At 46.4% G+C, this 17,541-nt stretch overlaps 1 protein-coding gene across 9 annotated transcripts in view; it reads right to left on the reverse strand.

The window, feature by feature from the left end:
• The window catches only part of magi1b (membrane associated guanylate kinase, WW and PDZ domain containing 1b), a 226,068-nt gene extending 215,232 nt beyond the window's left edge, over positions 1 to 10,836 (reverse strand). For all 9 annotated transcript variants that reach the window (XM_063214939.1, XM_063214942.1, XM_063214940.1 and 6 more), the window contains exon 1: positions 10,023 to 10,836. In XM_063214939.1, the coding sequence (XP_063071009.1) occupies positions 10,023 to 10,320 (298 nt within the window). In that variant the 5' untranslated portion in view covers positions 10,321 to 10,836. The remainder of the gene's footprint in view (positions 1 to 10,022) is intronic.
• Positions 10,837 to 17,541: the final 6,705 nt, after the last annotated feature.

Genomic DNA, 17,541 nt, shown 5'->3' on the forward strand with positions numbered 1-17,541 from the left:
GTTCAGGGCTTGACATTAACTTTTTCGCTTGCCAGCCACTGTGGCTAGTGGTTTTCCCGAGTCACTAGCCATCCAGCTATTCTACTAGCCACATTTTTTTTTATCCTGACGGTGTACATCTAACCTCAGAAGATGAGGTGCTTAAAGCTAGACAATGAGTGTATTGGTTTCTTCATGGAAATAAAACAACAAATTAACTGAGTAACTGAGCTTTATCTTCAACTTATAGGCCTACAATCAATTGATACCCGTGAGGCAAAGTGCAAAATATACGCTATACGCTGATATGTCATACCATAGAATAAGCTACCTGCCAAATTGGCTAGTGACACTGAAATTGTTACCTGCCATAGCCAAGTTTTACCAGCATTTGGCCGGTTGGCAGGTGCCAGTGTCAAGCCCTGGTATTGTTACTGTGACTGAGCCCACGGTGCCAAAACACCCACCACTCCAGTTGTCCGCCAACCAATCGTCTTTCCCTCAACATCTGGGTCCAGCCTGGCCTGGCCTGGCCACCTTGGGCAGCCGGAGAAACAGATGCCCGATTCACTGCCTCTCGTCAAGCGGACTTCTCTCTAAACCTCCCTGGAGAGGGACCAAGGGTGAAATGTACCAGACGTATGTAGAAGCTGTGCGCAGACACATACACACAGGCACAGGCACATGCACACACACACACACACACACACACACACACACACACACACACACACACACACACACACACACACACACACACACACACACACACACACACGTACAGACACACACACACACACACACACACGTACAGACACACACACACACACGTACAGACACACACACACACACACACACACACACACACAAATAAATAAACCATCCAGACAGCACTTTCATCGAGAGGTGTTGATGACCAAACGAGATTAGTCTATTACCACCCACACCCACCCCCACCCCCATCCCCACATCAGGGGGGAGAGGGTGAGAGATGGTGGCAAGAGCACACATGTCCAGGAGCTCCCAACGGGGAATCAGACTGCCCAACACCTCCACCAAGACCACCGCCACACTACAATGCTCCCTTCACTACCATGTGCAGTCTTTTCCACCAGAAAAAATATGTTGTGGTAAAAGGATCTACGCTGTCCTTCGGAATGCTGGGGGCTAGCCCAGGAATGATCCTCACTACACACACATATTCACACACATTTTAGAGCCACCTTGACAAAAACAGCCAACCTTGACTGGGGGTGGGGGGTGGGTTCAAGCCCCTTGCACAGTAGTAAACCAGGTTAAGTTCACCGTGTGAGAGTGGTAAATCATCTAAAACAGCCTGGAGTCCTCATTTTCTTAACTACAGTAAATGACACCCGTGGGCTATCTATTAGCAGCTATACCGCTTCCTGTGGGTTAACTTAACCAGGTTTATGACTGGAATACCCACTTAACCCACCATGACAAACAAATCTTTGGCAGGAATGGGAAACACTGCAGTATGCTACCAGCACCAGAGAGAGGATGTGGCCCAGCGGGGTTAAACAGCACAACAAGGCCAGTTGATCCGCCAGTTGAACCGTCAGCCATTACTACTGTAGCCTACACACATGGAAGCAGCTAGTCGGCACCGCACCGCACCAGGCACTGAGGCGGCAGAATACAGCCCCCCTGCTGGCAAAACAAGCTTAATTAAGCCATTCACCAAAACATCAACATCTCTCTCCTGATGCCATCCACATGTTCTTTTTTTTACGCACTGCTTTCAGCATTTGTGCTTTGAAGCGTAGTATTTTTCTTGTTCTTTTTTATTATTCTTCCATATGGTCCCTCTAGCAGCTCTTGTCAAAATGTCAAACAAGAAGAGGGTTTGACGGCAGTTTTACATACAGACAAAAACCGTACTGCAACACATACAGTATCAGTGCACTGAGATGTGTTTTACCTCAGCTCAACAAGCAAAAATACTGAGCAGAGCATGACTTACGATGTCTTTAAAAAGAAAAATAGCTGAGTTGTTTAAACATTAAACTACGGCCAGTGTTCTGTTGACATTGATTGCTTCGTCGAAATGAGCTACCAATAGGCTACAACCATACAGTAGCCCAAAGCGTAATCCTAAACCATAGGAGCACATCTGCACTGACTTGGAATGGTAGCTCGGCTCGACGGGTGGCTTATACCAGCATGACACCGGTTTACATGGTCGGTGACTGCTTTGGCCAAGCCCAGGACAAAGTCATCTGACAAGCCTCCCCTCACATTACATACCGTACAATGCAATGAGGACCCGATTCTTTGAACCGCTCATCTGTCTGGGCCAGGGAAAATTAACCCTTTTGTCCTCATCCCTTTCGACGTCCCTGCCAATGTGTGACGAGGGAGATGGAGAGCGGGTCAGCCTTGCAGAGACATCTGAAGCCCCTGGCGCTGGCGGTGAGGCTCTGGGGCACACACATGTGGATCTTCGCACCGGACCCCCAAATTGACTCTGGCGTCTTCCCCCGCCGCACAGAAAAACACACGTCTTTATCTACATCCTGGCTGTCAAGGCCAGCTATCGCTGATGTCCCTCAGACAGGGGTTGCAAGTGTGTGTGTGTGTGTGTGAGTGAGAGAGAGAGAATGAAAGACAGGACAAAAACTAAAGAAAGAGAAAATGAAAAACAGAAAGAGCAAGTGCGTGTGTGCGTGCCATGTGTGCAACCCGTGGTCAAAACCACTGGGATAGCTTTGGAGAATTACAACGAAACAACAAAAAACCGCCACGTGAAGTATCTTAATGAGATTTTTGTAATCAAGGCTCTTGGGCCATCTAAGCCGGACAGTAATTAAAAGCTAGACAGCCGAAAAGATGGACATTTCTGATCCAATTTAAGGTTAAACGGAAAAATAGAATAGAAGCCAGTAATTAAATTGGTGATTGCTAAATGAAAGCGAGTCAATTGTCTAGCTCCAAATATCTCCATATTTTTTCCTTCATTCACAAGTTGCACCAAGGCTCACTGTAGACAATCAATGCTCAACTGCAGCACAGCCAAACAAAAACACAACTACTACTACTGTGGTACAAATTTTCAAATATAGCCCAACACACTACAGAGTAACTACTGTACCACAACAAAACAAATCAATAACCATGAAAACAGTCAGACGGGAACTTCTGCTGAAATCCAGGTCAGTTTTCAGGACCCGAGGGGGGGCTCAATCTCTCTCTCTCTCTCTCCCTCTTTCCCGCTCTCTCTAGTTTGATCCTAATCTCTGTCCTGCTTCAGAAGACTGGCTCAGAACAGCCTCGTTGGGGGAAATTATGCATTTTCATCTCTCTAAATAACAACAGCTGACACGAGACATTCCGCATCAGCATGCGTCATGCTTCATCCAGCAGACTCAAAAGCTTTGTGCATCTTTCTCGTCTGTGTTTGTGTGTGTGTGTGCGTGTGTGTACGTTTGCATGTGCCTGAGTGAGTGAGAGTGAGAAAGGGAGAGAGATAGAGAAAGAGAGGCAGACAGACAGACAGAGCATGTGTGTATGTGTGTGTGTGTGGGAGAGAGAGAGAGAGAGAGAGAGAGAGAGAGAGAGAGAGAGAGAGAGAGAGAGAGACAGAGAGAGAGAGAGACAGAGAGAGAGAGAGAGAGAGAGAGAGAGAGAGAGAGAGAGGCAGACAGACAGAGAGAAAGAGCAAGTGTGTGTCTGTCTCTGTGTGTGTGTGTCTGTGTGTGTGTGTCTGTGTGTGTGTGTGTGTGTGTGTGTGTGTGTGTGTGTGTGTGTGTGTGTGCGTGTGCGCGCGCACGTGTGCGTGCCGGTGCGTGTGTGTCCCTGTGTGCCTGTGTGTATGCGTGTTCAAGATATAAACAGCAGTAACGGCATCTTTAAATGAAGTATGTCTCCAAGCCCACACCATGAATCTTAAATGCAGAACAACCCACTGACAGCCAACAACACCCTCACTATAGCGCTCGCTTGCTAAATGGGAGTCAGGCTCCATACACACTATACTACACTGCACATAGAGCTCTGTAATCAGCATCTCAAGTCAGGCTAAGTCACACAATCAATCCACAAAAAAGGCGCGATGGGGTTGCTGGCTCCCAACTCACAGCCGCTCCACAATTTGTTTTGTTTTCCCATCTACAGTGCTTCACCCTTGACATGCTCTCATACCACATGGAAGTCATGGAGGCCTGGAACACACACACACACAGGCGCGCGCGCACGCACACACACACACACACACACACACACACACACACACACACACACACACACACACACACACACACACACACACACACACACACACACACACACACACACACACACACACACATATGGAAGCCGACAGGAGGGAGACAAAGGGGTCAGTTGTCCCAGGCCCAGAAAAAGGAGGGGCCTAGATCTGGGTCCTCATTACATTGCATGATTGTGAAGGGGCCCTCCAAAATTCTTCGTCTCAAGCCCGGCCAAAGATGTCAGCGTCCCTGCATACACACACACACACACACACACACACACACACGCACACACGCCCTTCCACCACCAGCTGCCCTGACCCTTTCAAGATATCAAGACATTTAGTCACGCCCAATCTTCAAAGGCGATGCAAAAACAACAATGCAATGACCAGCAACCATTCCAACCATTCCAAATGCCCAAGTGACTCTGCATGACATAAGATGCTGGACCAAACCAGTGACAGGTGGCAATGGCTTGCTGTGAACTAATCAGAGAAGGGGAGAGAGAGAGAGAGAGAGAGAGAGAGAGAGAGAGAGAGAGAGAGAGAGAGAGAGAGAGAGAGAGAGAGAGAGAGAGAGAGAATGTGTGAACCCCACCACGGGATTAATATGATAATGTGACAACAGGTTTGACTATGTTCAAAGTCTCAATGGAATCTTATATGAGATTTGTCCCTCCACAACTGTCTGCAACCCGTCTCTGGACAGAATAAGGAGCAGTCACCTCATGGAAAGAAGTCACAGAGCGACATCTCTTCTAACTAAGACATGAAGCGAGAAGAAAAGCTGAAGAGGCTTCTCTTTATGAGAAGAAATAATGGGGAGCGCGGGATAAGTGGCTATTTATTCATGCTTGCCCACCCCTGAAGCTTTTTCTTTCAGAGCTACTGGATACTAGGCTTGTTGACACTGCACTGCTCTCCTCAAGGTCTGGGTGATTTCCATAGTGGCAGGCAAGCATCCACAGCACATCAGCACAGCATTGCTCAGCCTGGCTGGTACACATCCTTCTGTTTGATCACCGCCCTGGTAACCTGAGACTTTGATGGCTGGAAACAATCTCCATAGAAACGACCCCTCCTCCCAAACACACACACATGCACACACTCATGTGCGTATGCGCAGACAGACAGACAGACACACACACACACGCACGCACGCACGCACGCACGCACGCACGCACGCACGCACGCACGCACGCACGCACGCACGCACGCACACACACACACAGTCTCGGTTTTATTGTAGCGGCTGAGACACAGAGGATTAGGGGCCTATTGGTTAGATGGAGCCAATGTGGTTTGACTGGTCGAAACTGCTGCTTTACTCAATCTGTAACCCCCCTTTATCTCCCAATGTGGGAAATGTTTGGCCCAGAGTGCCCTCTGACAACAATCAGTGCAACATGTTGGGTGTTAGTCTGATATTCATGTGTAATCATGGGTAAGCGGTTAGGATGTCAGACTTGTAGCCCAAAGGTTGCCGGTTCGACACCCGACCCGCCAGGTTGGTGGGGTGAGTAATTAACCAGTGCTCTTCCCCATCCACCTCCATGACTGAGGTACCCTGAGCATGGTACAGTCCCGCCGCACTGCTCCCTTGGGGGGGCATTGGGGGCTGCCCCCTTGCACGGGTGAGGCATTAATGCAATTTAGTTGTGTGCAGTCAGTGTGCTGTGGAGTGCTGTGTCAAAATGACAATGGGAGTTGGAGTTTCCCAAGTGGGCTTTCTTTCATGTTCGGATTGCATACAAAGGCTTGGAAATGAAGACAAAAAAGATCCTCACTACACAAGCAAATTAAGAAAACAACAGGCATGTCATCATTATTCATTTCACTATGGCAGAAGTGGACTCTTCCCGGCAGGGGACTCCAGGCCAAATAGCGGAATGATAGACTTTTCTCTGTCTGACATTGTGTGTAAACACGATTGCCAGTGTGACCAATTCCTCTTTTTATTGAACAACAACAGGACACACTTCAAATTGCTCTTCTGTACTTAGCCAAAAAGAGAAATCAAGGCCATAAAAACAGCTTGCGTTCATGTCCCCCTTCTCCTCGGACCATGCTGAAGCAGACGCCAGCCTTTGTTCGGGGGACAATGACATTTCACGGGCCATTTGCTTGCACGGAGCCATCCTCTTTAGGCCTAGTGTAAATACACTTAGATAGCGCTCCGGCTAATTCAGCGCAGACAGGCAGGCAGACAGGCAGGCAGGCAGGCAGGCAGGCAGGCAGGCAGGCAGGCAGGCAGGGTCGCCCAGAGACGAGTTTATAACGGGGGCCAGGACTGGTGCCTTGCTCCAGGGGAGGCCACCAGGGGCTCTGGCTGTGTGGAAAGAGAGGAAATGAGCATTTCCACATGCGTGACTTCAGCAGAGACCACTCATAGTTGCCAACCTCCGGCCTCTTTTCCACCACCAGCTATTAACACACCTGAACAACTCAGCTTTTTTTACATTTTTTAGTCCTTTTCTCTCTGCAGCAAACCCTCTCAAACACACACACACACACACACACACGCACGCAGGCACGCACACACGCATCATGTGCACACGTGCTGAAGCACAAACTGATGTACAGAAGAGCAACAGTCATGACAGCACCACCACCAACAGAAATAAACCGTCATGCGTGGGGTAAGCATGCAGGGAATGAATGCAGAAATAATCCTCTGGGGTGGGGAGGGTGTTGGGTTTGGGGTTGGGTTATGAGGGTTGACACCCTAGTCTGTGGGTTATATCACATGGTGATTGACCCACCCAACCACCCACCCACCCCACAGATCTGGAACCCAGATACCAAATACCTCCACCCCTCAACCCTCACCCCTGACCTGGGCCATTATGAAGCGCTCCCTCCCTCGCTGTTCTCCCACCACCACAACACCACCACCCCCATGGTATGGCTTAAAGTGAGGCAAATGTAAACAGGGTGACGTTGGGCATGCACCGTCACATACCAACCCCCCCACCACACACACACACACACACATACACACACACCACACACACACACACACACATACACACACACACACCCCACTCCAAAACCCCTGACCTAAAGAACTCCCTAATCCGCACAGATGACCAGGCAGCCACAAAATGCTGCAAAGTAAAAAAAGAAATAGTGGCCTGTGTTTGGGTTTTCAAAGAAGAAGAAATCATATCCTCCGCAGTCTTGAGAATTCCTGTCAGCAAACTTTTGTGGCTATAATGTGAGAGTGTCGCTAGCAAAGACTTTATTGTTTCCTTTCTTTGTTGATGACAAACAGTAAAAAATGTTGGTCATTCTTGACAGGGTAATGACGAGAGATGTCTCTGAGGGAAAACCCAAGGACATCCGTGAAGAAGTTTGTCTTCCACTGAAAGTAAGTGGACTGTGTTGAATTATCTCGCCTGGCATTTTGTTTTTCTCTCCTGGCCCAGCCAGACGAGCAGTGATGAAATTGACAGGACAGCGCGAATAACAGGATTCTCACCAAACCAGATATAAGCCACTTGCAGCCGTTTCCAGTGTCCTGCGATCTCGACGTACAGACTTTGAAGGTCCACACAGAAACACATGCACACACGTCACCTCATCGTCATAACAATAGTGACACACCCTGCCTGCTCATGACACAAGAGTTTCTGTGGCTCAGCTCGGGCACACAGGTGCATATTCACTTCAGCACAAAGAAATGGACAAGTTGTGTGGTCATTCACCAGGATGGTGACCCTCCCCTCCCACCTAAACCTAGACCCCCACACCAGTTCCTTTACTCATATGCTTATGACTCAAGAGTTCTTTACTCCGTGTCCATCCCCTTTTGTTCCTCTGGATTCACTGTTCAATCAAAATAAAAAAAATAAAAAATATCACAAAGAAAGTTTCTGTGGTTTGGGCGCATTGCCTTATTCAGTTCAGCACTGGAAAGTGGGCAACCAGTTGTGGTCATTCACCAGGTTATTTACCCACACCCACACACTCCCATTTGCTCTAATGTTTCATCTTGAAGCCATCAGTGCGGAGGCAGCCAGAGTTGACATCTGAGAGACGGGGTGAACTCTTTTCAGCAGGTAACAATCGCGTCATGCATTCCTAAGGTTGGGCCAAGGTTTTTCTTTTTTACAGCCCAATAGAGGGACGTTGCTAGCGACATTACTACTGTGCCTGTTAAATTGGCCAGACCTTACCAGTCACACTGGAATGTCTTTCCATTAACACCTGCCATTCCAGTTCCACTGAATGAAATGAAGGTGAAAAAAAGACAAAGCTTGCAGAATAAAGAGAGCGGGGCTGTGGAAAATGGGGGAGTTTCGCTTTCTCTCTGGACATATTTCCCTCTCAGTTGGTACTAATTAGGTCCAAACTCCCAGAACTACATGAATTATTGAATATGAAACTGAATCTGACCAGGTGAGGGCTGCCTGGATCGCTATCCAGAGAGGGCCTGGAAGCAGGCCCAAACCACCTCAGGGGAACAACCACAAAACGACTCATTTGCTAGCTTTTACTTCAGACTGTTTTCGCTCGTTTGTTAAAACTGCTCTCAGTAGACGAGGACACAGATTTTCCAGCATGAAAAAGGAAGGACAGCGTGACTGAAACCGTATGAGGCAACAGCCCCCAAGGACTGCCACCGGTGCTGACTGACTGCTGCACACATGATAACAAAACAAGGAGCTTGTTGGAATGCCTTGATTGCAAACATTGACATACATGCACACACTTATGTCTATGGCAGTGGTTTTCAAAGTGGGGGCCGGGGCCCCTTGGGGGGCCGTGAAGGGGTGCTAGGGGGTCTGCGGCAGGTTGGAAAGAGATGTATTGCGAAACAAAATAAATATTTGAGTGAATGACATCACTAATGTGCACCAATATTCCCATTAGTTAAGAACTGCATTATAATGATCTATTGCATCTCTGAACAGTGGAGCACTGACTAACAGACAGACATAGACATATGGTTGTGAAAGAAGGTGTACAGTAAAAAATAGTGTGGCACGAACTGTGTAAGGGGGGCCTCGGATGGAATCTATGGGGGGCCTTGTCATGGTTAAGTTTGGGAACCCCTGATCTATGGTACAGTTCATGAAGCATGACGGCAATCAAAGGAGAAGGGGGGGGGGGTGCAGGTTTAACTTGGTGGGACATATCTCCCCCAAACTGATGAAGAGGGTATAAACTTCTGGCCTATACAAAGTTGATTTAACAGCACTGTTAAAAAAGACTATTTTTCCAGCGTCAAACAACTTTTTCTTACATTCACAATAGGCTCCATTCATCATACTCTTTTACAAAAGTGCCTGACTGCATCCATACCTGTAGGGAGTATTGCAAATAGTTTTTCACTCTAAATTGATGATGAGAATAGGCTAATACATTTGACCTGTGGCTGTCATCAGTACTACGCCTTACCTCGCCTGGTCAGCAAAAAAATGTGAAATTATGACGACAGGACATAGGCATCTCTGCCAAGGCTCTGTGCAGATGTTTGCCAGAATGACTGTGTTGGGCAGCTTGGCTAGATGACTGAAGCTGACCACAGCGCATGGAACCTGGACGTGATGCTCATACAGTGTAGCTCACCCATGCAGCTGGAAAAATTGTGTTCTCAAATAGCCCAGTTCAAACGGATAGGCTACTGGGCACAATTACACCACAACACAAATTGCATTCACTTTGTTTCAACGGACAAATCACCAAATCAGCAGTCTCTGAGCAGTGCGTCAGGGGAACACACAAACCAGAGATGATGACCGATATTCCCGTACCTTATAACCCAAGTAACAACGTTGACAACACGGGCAGTCTTCGTTTCCCTTACCTTGTCTGACAGTTTTGAGTCTGATAGCTCCTTTGCAATTCTTTATCACAGTCAGGACGTCATACAGAGGCAATCCGGAGACGGACAGCGTCTCAACTTCCAGCAGTATTTCCCCCTCGATTAATTTGCCATTCTTGTAAACCACGGCATTTTCGTTAACTTGCCCTATGTAGGCAAACTCTCCATTCTCCGCGCCACCGAGGAGCTCGGCGTTGAGTTCACCGCGGACGTCTTTGTAGACGGCGCATTCGTTTACTTTGGTGGTCCAGTGATTCTTCTTTTGGATCACTTTGGACATGGTGATTCGAAAAATCAGCCACAGAAACAGGTGGCCTCGCCGATAAATAACCCAACACAGCGGATGTCCCGCTGTCTCATAGAAATAAAATATTCCAAATCAAACGCGACAAAGTTTCTGGATGTTAACTTGGACCATGAATGGTGTCTTCCCACAAATGTGAAACAGAATTAAATCAAGCCATTGTAGTCCACTTAAAACGAACTCCTTAATCGGCAGATGTTCCGAATACGCGCGTATTGTTGGCTTTTCATCTTCTTATCATCATCTTTGCGGTAATTCCCTTGATCGATCTCAGCGTCTTACTTCAGTTTCTTGCGTCCGTACAATTTTTATATTCCGCTCTTCCTCCTGAACAACTTTTGGCACCCCTTTCCCCAAAAGTCGTTTTTTTCCGTGTTCCCCGTGAGTTTCTTTGCGTTTACCACATAGATCACGGCTCCTTTAAGCAGGTACAATGTTGTCGTCTGTTTTGTTACATTTCATTCTGTTCTGCGTGCTCCAGCGATGGGTTTGGACTGATAGTAAAATAAGCGCATGCGTTCTGTCCCCTCCCTCTGGAGCCCTAAAGGGATATCCTGACCAAACCTAATATGCAGGGTCCTAAAGCCTTTCAACGTTTACTCACCACAATATTTACAAACCTAAGCCGGATTTTTAAAGCCCTTTTAAGCTCTTGGTTAAATACTATTTTCATGATAAAGCAGAAACAATAGTTTATTAAAGGGAGCGCGCATAGCTGTTGCATTTTTCAACACAGCAAGATAAGCACTAGCAGCTTGCATTTTAAATGACGCTCGCTGTGTCGTCAAAAACATAATGGGTATTCATTTGATGCAGTCTAATAAATAATGAACTTTTCTCTGGATTTATATATTTGACGTCAGTTTAATATCTTACATAATCAGCCTAACCAGGAGTTTTGAATAAAATGGAAATTATAATAGTGAGGCTGAGCGGTAGCGCATAGGCCTACAGCTCTTGACCTATTTTTGTTCCACCAACCTTCTGAACATTCATCATGTAGTAGACTCTAGGCCTACTTTGTTGCTTAGTCATACTTGTGTAGGCTAACTGTCATTTCAGCTACGCACCTGTACATGGTATGAGTGAGTGTGTGCTCTGCCTATTTACCTGTTGGACAGGTTCTTCTGGATTCCCTTTTTTGGATTGTGAAACCCCCAACTAACACAGAATTCTCTCAGAATTCTCTCAGAATAAATTAGTCATGGACTTGACTTAAATGTAGCCCTTAAAATAAATTGATAATGCAATGCTGAGTGTTTTTATTATTATGATGATGCAAATACTGTTGAAAGCAGCTGACTCACATACCTCTCATAGGCTACTGGAAACGATCTGCACACAGCCTGTGTAGGCCTACGTTCCATTATCCAAACTCCCGTCCTCTTGGACTTGTGGCCTTGTGATGACGTCACAGGGCGTTACCAACGATATCAGTTTTATTCAATATCTCACACAAGCGCAATTCAAAGGTCATTTTATTACATGCAATCGGGATGTTGAATGGGGAAATGTCCCTCAAAAGCTGTTGTGCCGAGGCTGACAGCAGGGAAATGTTATTGTTTTGTCCACGGAGGAGGGGCATCCGCGAAGCGCGAGTCCGCAAGCACAAGTTGAGGATGGGAGTGTGTAAAATGGAATGTACCCACAGAAAATTGTTGGTGTGACAGAGTGCGATTTCCTGATAAAGTCAGATGGGCTCTGCCTCTGCCTCTGCCGCCTCCACCGCCACTCGCTAACTCACTCGCCTTAGGAGGGCCAGACAAGGCCCGACTCGTGCGCCTAAAAATAACATCCAAAGTACGTACTCCCGCTCCCAGGAGGCAGGCAGGAATCATTGGCCTGAACGGGACAGGGGGAAACCAGAGTGCTTTTAAAGCCTGAACCGTGTAACATCTCCTCAGATCAGCAGATTCACAATCAGGCGTAAAGCCAGAGACCACAGCGCTAGCTAGCTAGCTAACTAGACAACTGCATCTGGGACCTCTCAGAGAGAGAGTGTGATGTAACCCATCCAAATGGATATTAGTCAGAGGCTGTATGGGAGAATTAACATCATTTTGTACCGTATGTGCGCAGTGTGTGTGCTGCTTCTCCGCTTTAAACGCGAGGTGAACAATTAAATGAACTGTATTGTTGCCACATGAAAGTGGCATCCCCCTCACAGTGACAGACATTCTTTCCATGAGATGAAGCCATAAATCTTTTCTCTGTCACATCCATGGAGGTAGTATAAGAACTGGAGAGAGTGAATAAGTCCCGCCTCCAGTCATTTCAATGGGAAATGCTAGGCTAGTGAATTCAGCCAAAATTGAACGAATTTTTCAGCTTCAAAGATGGAGTCGTTTCCGCCGACAGTTTACTCAGCCAATTAGGCCTACGTGCCACGTTATTGTCTGACTTACGGTTAATCATCAAGCTATATGGAAGACGGGCATTGGATGCATGGAGGTGCCCAACCACAGACCTGTAAAGGTTGCGCACCCACCAATTAGGCCTATCATGAGCGAAGTGGAGCGTAGTGGATGTCAGAAATTATGACTTGCTAATCAGTGAAGCTAACCAGCCAAATCCTGCCCCCCTGGTCACATCTGCCCATCCAAACTCCTCTATAGTCCATGCTCTTCCCTGTCAGGGCAGCTGTAATCTTGCATGTTGTGTAAGGTACTAATCTCGCAGGTTGTGTAAGGTTTGTGTTGCCTTGAATGTGTTGAAAGTGTGCTGCATTGAACATGGCCTCCATCTATAGTTGAACTGAGGGATAAGAGCACCCAAACCAGAATTTACATTTCTTTGTGGCTTTGTGCTCGCAATGTTGTTGGCTGGCTGCCGCTACTGTTCATCATTTGAGTGTGTGTGTGTGTGTGTGTGTGTGTGTGTGTGTGTGTGTGTGTGTGTGTGTGTGTGTGTGTGTGTGTGTGTGTGTATATGTGTGCGTGTGTGTGCGCGCACGCGCGCGCGCGCGCGCGTGTGTGTGTGTGTGTGTGTGTGTGTGTGTGTGTGTGTGTGTGTGTGTGTGTGTGTGTGTGTGTGTGTGTGTGTGTGTGTGTGTGTGTGGAGAGAGAGAGAGAGAGAGAGAGAGAGAGAGAGAGAGAGAGACAGAGAGAGAGAGACAGAGAAAGCGAAAGAAAGAGAGAGAGGGAGGCAGAGAAACTCAGAGCCCAAGGCTCTTCCCCTGTTCACACTACTACTCCCATTGCAGTGGTCCACTTGCTTAGTGTCCAACTTCCTGTCAGCTCCAGTGGGGAGTGCTGCATGAGGTCAGGCACCAGTGCAGCTCGGACCTGCCACACACAGTCACCAGTAACTGGCCACCCAATAGCCCCCGACAGCAGTGGGATGCAGCCTTCCTGGGCTTTCGCGTGTGTGTGTGTGTGTGTGTGTGTGTGTGTGTATGTGTGTGTGTGTGTGTGTGTGTGTGTGTGTGTGTGTGTGTGTGTGTGTGTGTGTGTGTGTGTGTGTGTGTGTGTGTGTGTGTGTGTGTGTGTGTGTGTGTGTGTGTGTGTGTGTGTCTGTGTCTGTGTGTGCGTGTGGGTTGCAGCCTTCCTGCGTTTTCATGATAATGTGTGTGTGTGTGTGCGTGTGTGTGTGTGTGTGTGCGTGCGTGCGCATGTGTGTGTATCTGTGTGTGTCCGTTTCTGACCACACATAGGCCTATAGATACACACACTGCACTTGCGGGAGAGCTGTATAAGCAAGGAAGCAGCCAACACATGCAAACCCAGGAAATCCTTTATGAAAATGGCATCGATAACAATCAATGTAAAAAGAATGCAGCTGTGGTGGGTTTTATTTTCTCAGCGATGATAATTCATGGTGTTTTGCACAAGATGAATGATTCAGGAGTTTACATAAGATGTGAACCGGCACGCACTGTGCCATTAGTTATTATGACAGTCTACATTTACATAATACAGTAAGGTGTGTATATGCCACTTCATACCAGAATTAATTAAAAAAAAAGTTCATTAAAAAAAGTCCCTGTCGGCCTTGATCAAGACTTGATCAAATAGCACAGGACAAATAACAAGTCAGGCATGCTCTTAGATTGGAGACAAAACTGCGCGCATGTAAAAAAAGACAAAACTGTGTGCATGGCTTTGAAGATTATTCCAGTAGTGCAGTGTTTCTCAAAGCGGGGTGTAAGCCCCCCTGGGGGGGCGCGGAGGCATCTCAGGGGGGGCGTGTGACATCTGATTTTGTTTTTTTTTCCACAAGGAAATGATTTCCTGTCTCGCCAATAAGTTTAAAGCCCTCACCAACATTATATTATTAATTGTCATGAATTTGAAATTAACACACATCTGCATTCGACTGCAGTCCCTCTTTGTTTAACCTCCACTAGTCACCTTTCCTTTGTTCCGTTATTCTGCGCAGTGATCACAAAATTAATCTGCACGAGTAGGCCTACTGCTGTTGCTTGGTGTGTGTGTGTGTGTGGGGGGGGGTGCTTGGAAGCATTCAGACCCTCTGAAGAGGGGAATGATTGAAAAAGTTTGAGAACCACTGCTGTAGTGGTACTTTATGCTTCCGCGCTATTCTTGCACGCCAGAAAGATAAGGTGGGATACGATGTTGTCAGGTTCTCGGGATTAAGATCGCGTCTGTTTTCCGCACGGCGCACAACTCCAGAAGGGTGACGAATTGGCAACTTGACGCTTTCTTGTGCGCATTATAGTACATTAGAGACATCCTGTCTGACTCGTACTGTCTTGGCATACGCGCAGATGCAGCTAACAGCAGAGGAGTTAAACTAGGACATCATCACATGTCAACTCCACGTGTCCAAAACGATTGCAGCTTCTCTTGTAAACACGAGATGCATAGGGGTGTCATAATTACCTCATTTCATGGCACAGATTGAAAGTCTTGAATGCCCCAAAGCACGATGGGAACCTACCTACAGCACAAACGCACACATACACTCATGCAAAACACGTACATACGCATACACACGCATGTATGCATGCACGCACATACACACGCACACACACACAGACAAACAAACACAGACACACGCACGCACGCACACACACACACACACACACACACACACACACACACACACACACACACACACACACACACACACACACACACACACACACACACACACACACACACACACACATGCATACACACAGGGCCACTGACAGCATAAGGTCCCATATAAAGTCATCTGAAAGGACTTCCCCCACCCAATACATACAATATAACAATAAGGACCAGATTCTGGGCCCCCCTGTCCCTGTTTCAAGGACAACTGACCCCTTTGTCCCTCGTTGTCGGCATGACTGCGCGCGCGTGTGCGCACGCACACACACACACACACACACACACACACACACACACACACACACACACACACACACACACACACACACACACACACACACACACAAAGCATTTCAACCCTTTAAGATCCTATTTTGTTTAACTTCATGCTGGGTAGGATTTCATCTAATCAGACATAGCATGTAATAGCAAGCCAAACATGGTTACACTTAACCAGGTACATTTCATTACTGCACATCATGAAGTCATGTGTCATATTTCATACCTTCAATCAAGACTTGATTTGAAAGGGTAATCCATTTTTATTTGTACACTTTGACCATGAATGATAGCGTTCTGTACTTTAATGGGTGCATAAATCACGAAGACATATTCTTCTTGCGTGAATGTCAGCTCCACCATACATAGGCCTAATCTAATTGATAGGCTTCCAGGAAGGGCCGGACATTCTGTGTTTTGCCGATTGAACATCATGTTTTACATGAGCGATAAAATGGTCAAGAGTTCAACGTAAACAATGTCTTGGGCATGTTTCGTTGTATTGTCACCCCATATCATACGTCTTTTCAGTTTTGATATCGTATCATCACACACCAACAGTGTACCACATTAGGGGTTGAACCAAATGAGGACAGTACATTTTGTTGCCACACTCATAACCATTTACTACCTTCTCTTTCCATTTTAATGCACGTAGCCAAAAACAAGGTCAATGTGACCTTATTTTGATGATGATATTTAATTGTCCCTGGTTTTGTTCATATAGAATGTAGGCTATCTGGTTTTATTTACATGCAGGGGAGTCATTCCCCCTTGTGCTGTTATGCACTCTGGATATTTTTTGCTCCTGGAGTATAAATAGACCTTTTGCCAACCCTGTTGAGTTTAGTCAAATGTGACAGGGGGGTCACACCTCCACAATGTCAGCTGATTTTAACCTCACGCATCAACATCCATGTGACCCTCTGATGAAAGCGGAAGTTACACTGTCTAAACATGTTAGGTAAAGGATAACACTTTCACATGTCTGAAACGGAAGAAAAGACTCGGTTTAATAGTTAGAATACATCTATTAAGAGGGTGGGTTTTTGAACATTCTATAAAAAGAATGCGTTCTATAACAATGGAAGATTCTACAATTCCATATTGTATTGAATGACGTCCAGAATTCTATAGAACTTTCACTGCCCGAACATTCCCGTCACACCAGTGTGAAGGTACACTCTTAAAGGTTAATAAACAGTTGCGTTTAGTGAGTGAGAATGGACTAATCTGGCTAGGGCTGTGCAATATATCGAATTTACAGTGATATCAATATTGCTATCAAACAATATAAAATTTGGGGGGAGCTGTGGCGCAGCGCGCTAAGCCTTCCCACATTTGGGCTTGCATGCCCATCCACGGTGACCCCGGTTCGAGTCCGGCCGGGGTAATTTCCCGATCCTCCCCTGTCTCTCTGTCCCATTCGCTTCCTGTCACCATCTTCAACTGTCCTGTCAAATAAAGGCATAAAAGTCCCTAAAAAAATATTTTAAAAAAAATAAAAAAAATAAAATAAAATTTAACAATATTGATTTGAAACAATATTTTTGTCATTTGTCTACGTATACTGCCAGAAGGTAGGTTATGCTCAGGGCCGCTGACAGCTTTTGCCGGGCCCAGGAACAAAGGCAAGGCAAGGCAAATTCATTTGTATAGCGCATTTCATACACAGGTGCAACTCAATGTGCTTCACAAGATTAACAAATGCAAAAAAAGAAAGGAAACATGGAAGAAAGAAGGAATTATATTAGAGTCAAAGAACATGTAAAAACATTTAGATAAAACATAAGGTAAAATGATAATAATAATACAATAAAATAAAATAAAATAAAAATAAACTTTATAAAAATAAAAAATAAGA

Source organism: Engraulis encrasicolus, chromosome 14 (assembly GCF_034702125.1).
Source record: "Engraulis encrasicolus isolate BLACKSEA-1 chromosome 14, IST_EnEncr_1.0, whole genome shotgun sequence".
Taxonomy (NCBI): Eukaryota; Metazoa; Chordata; class Actinopteri; order Clupeiformes; family Engraulidae; genus Engraulis; species Engraulis encrasicolus.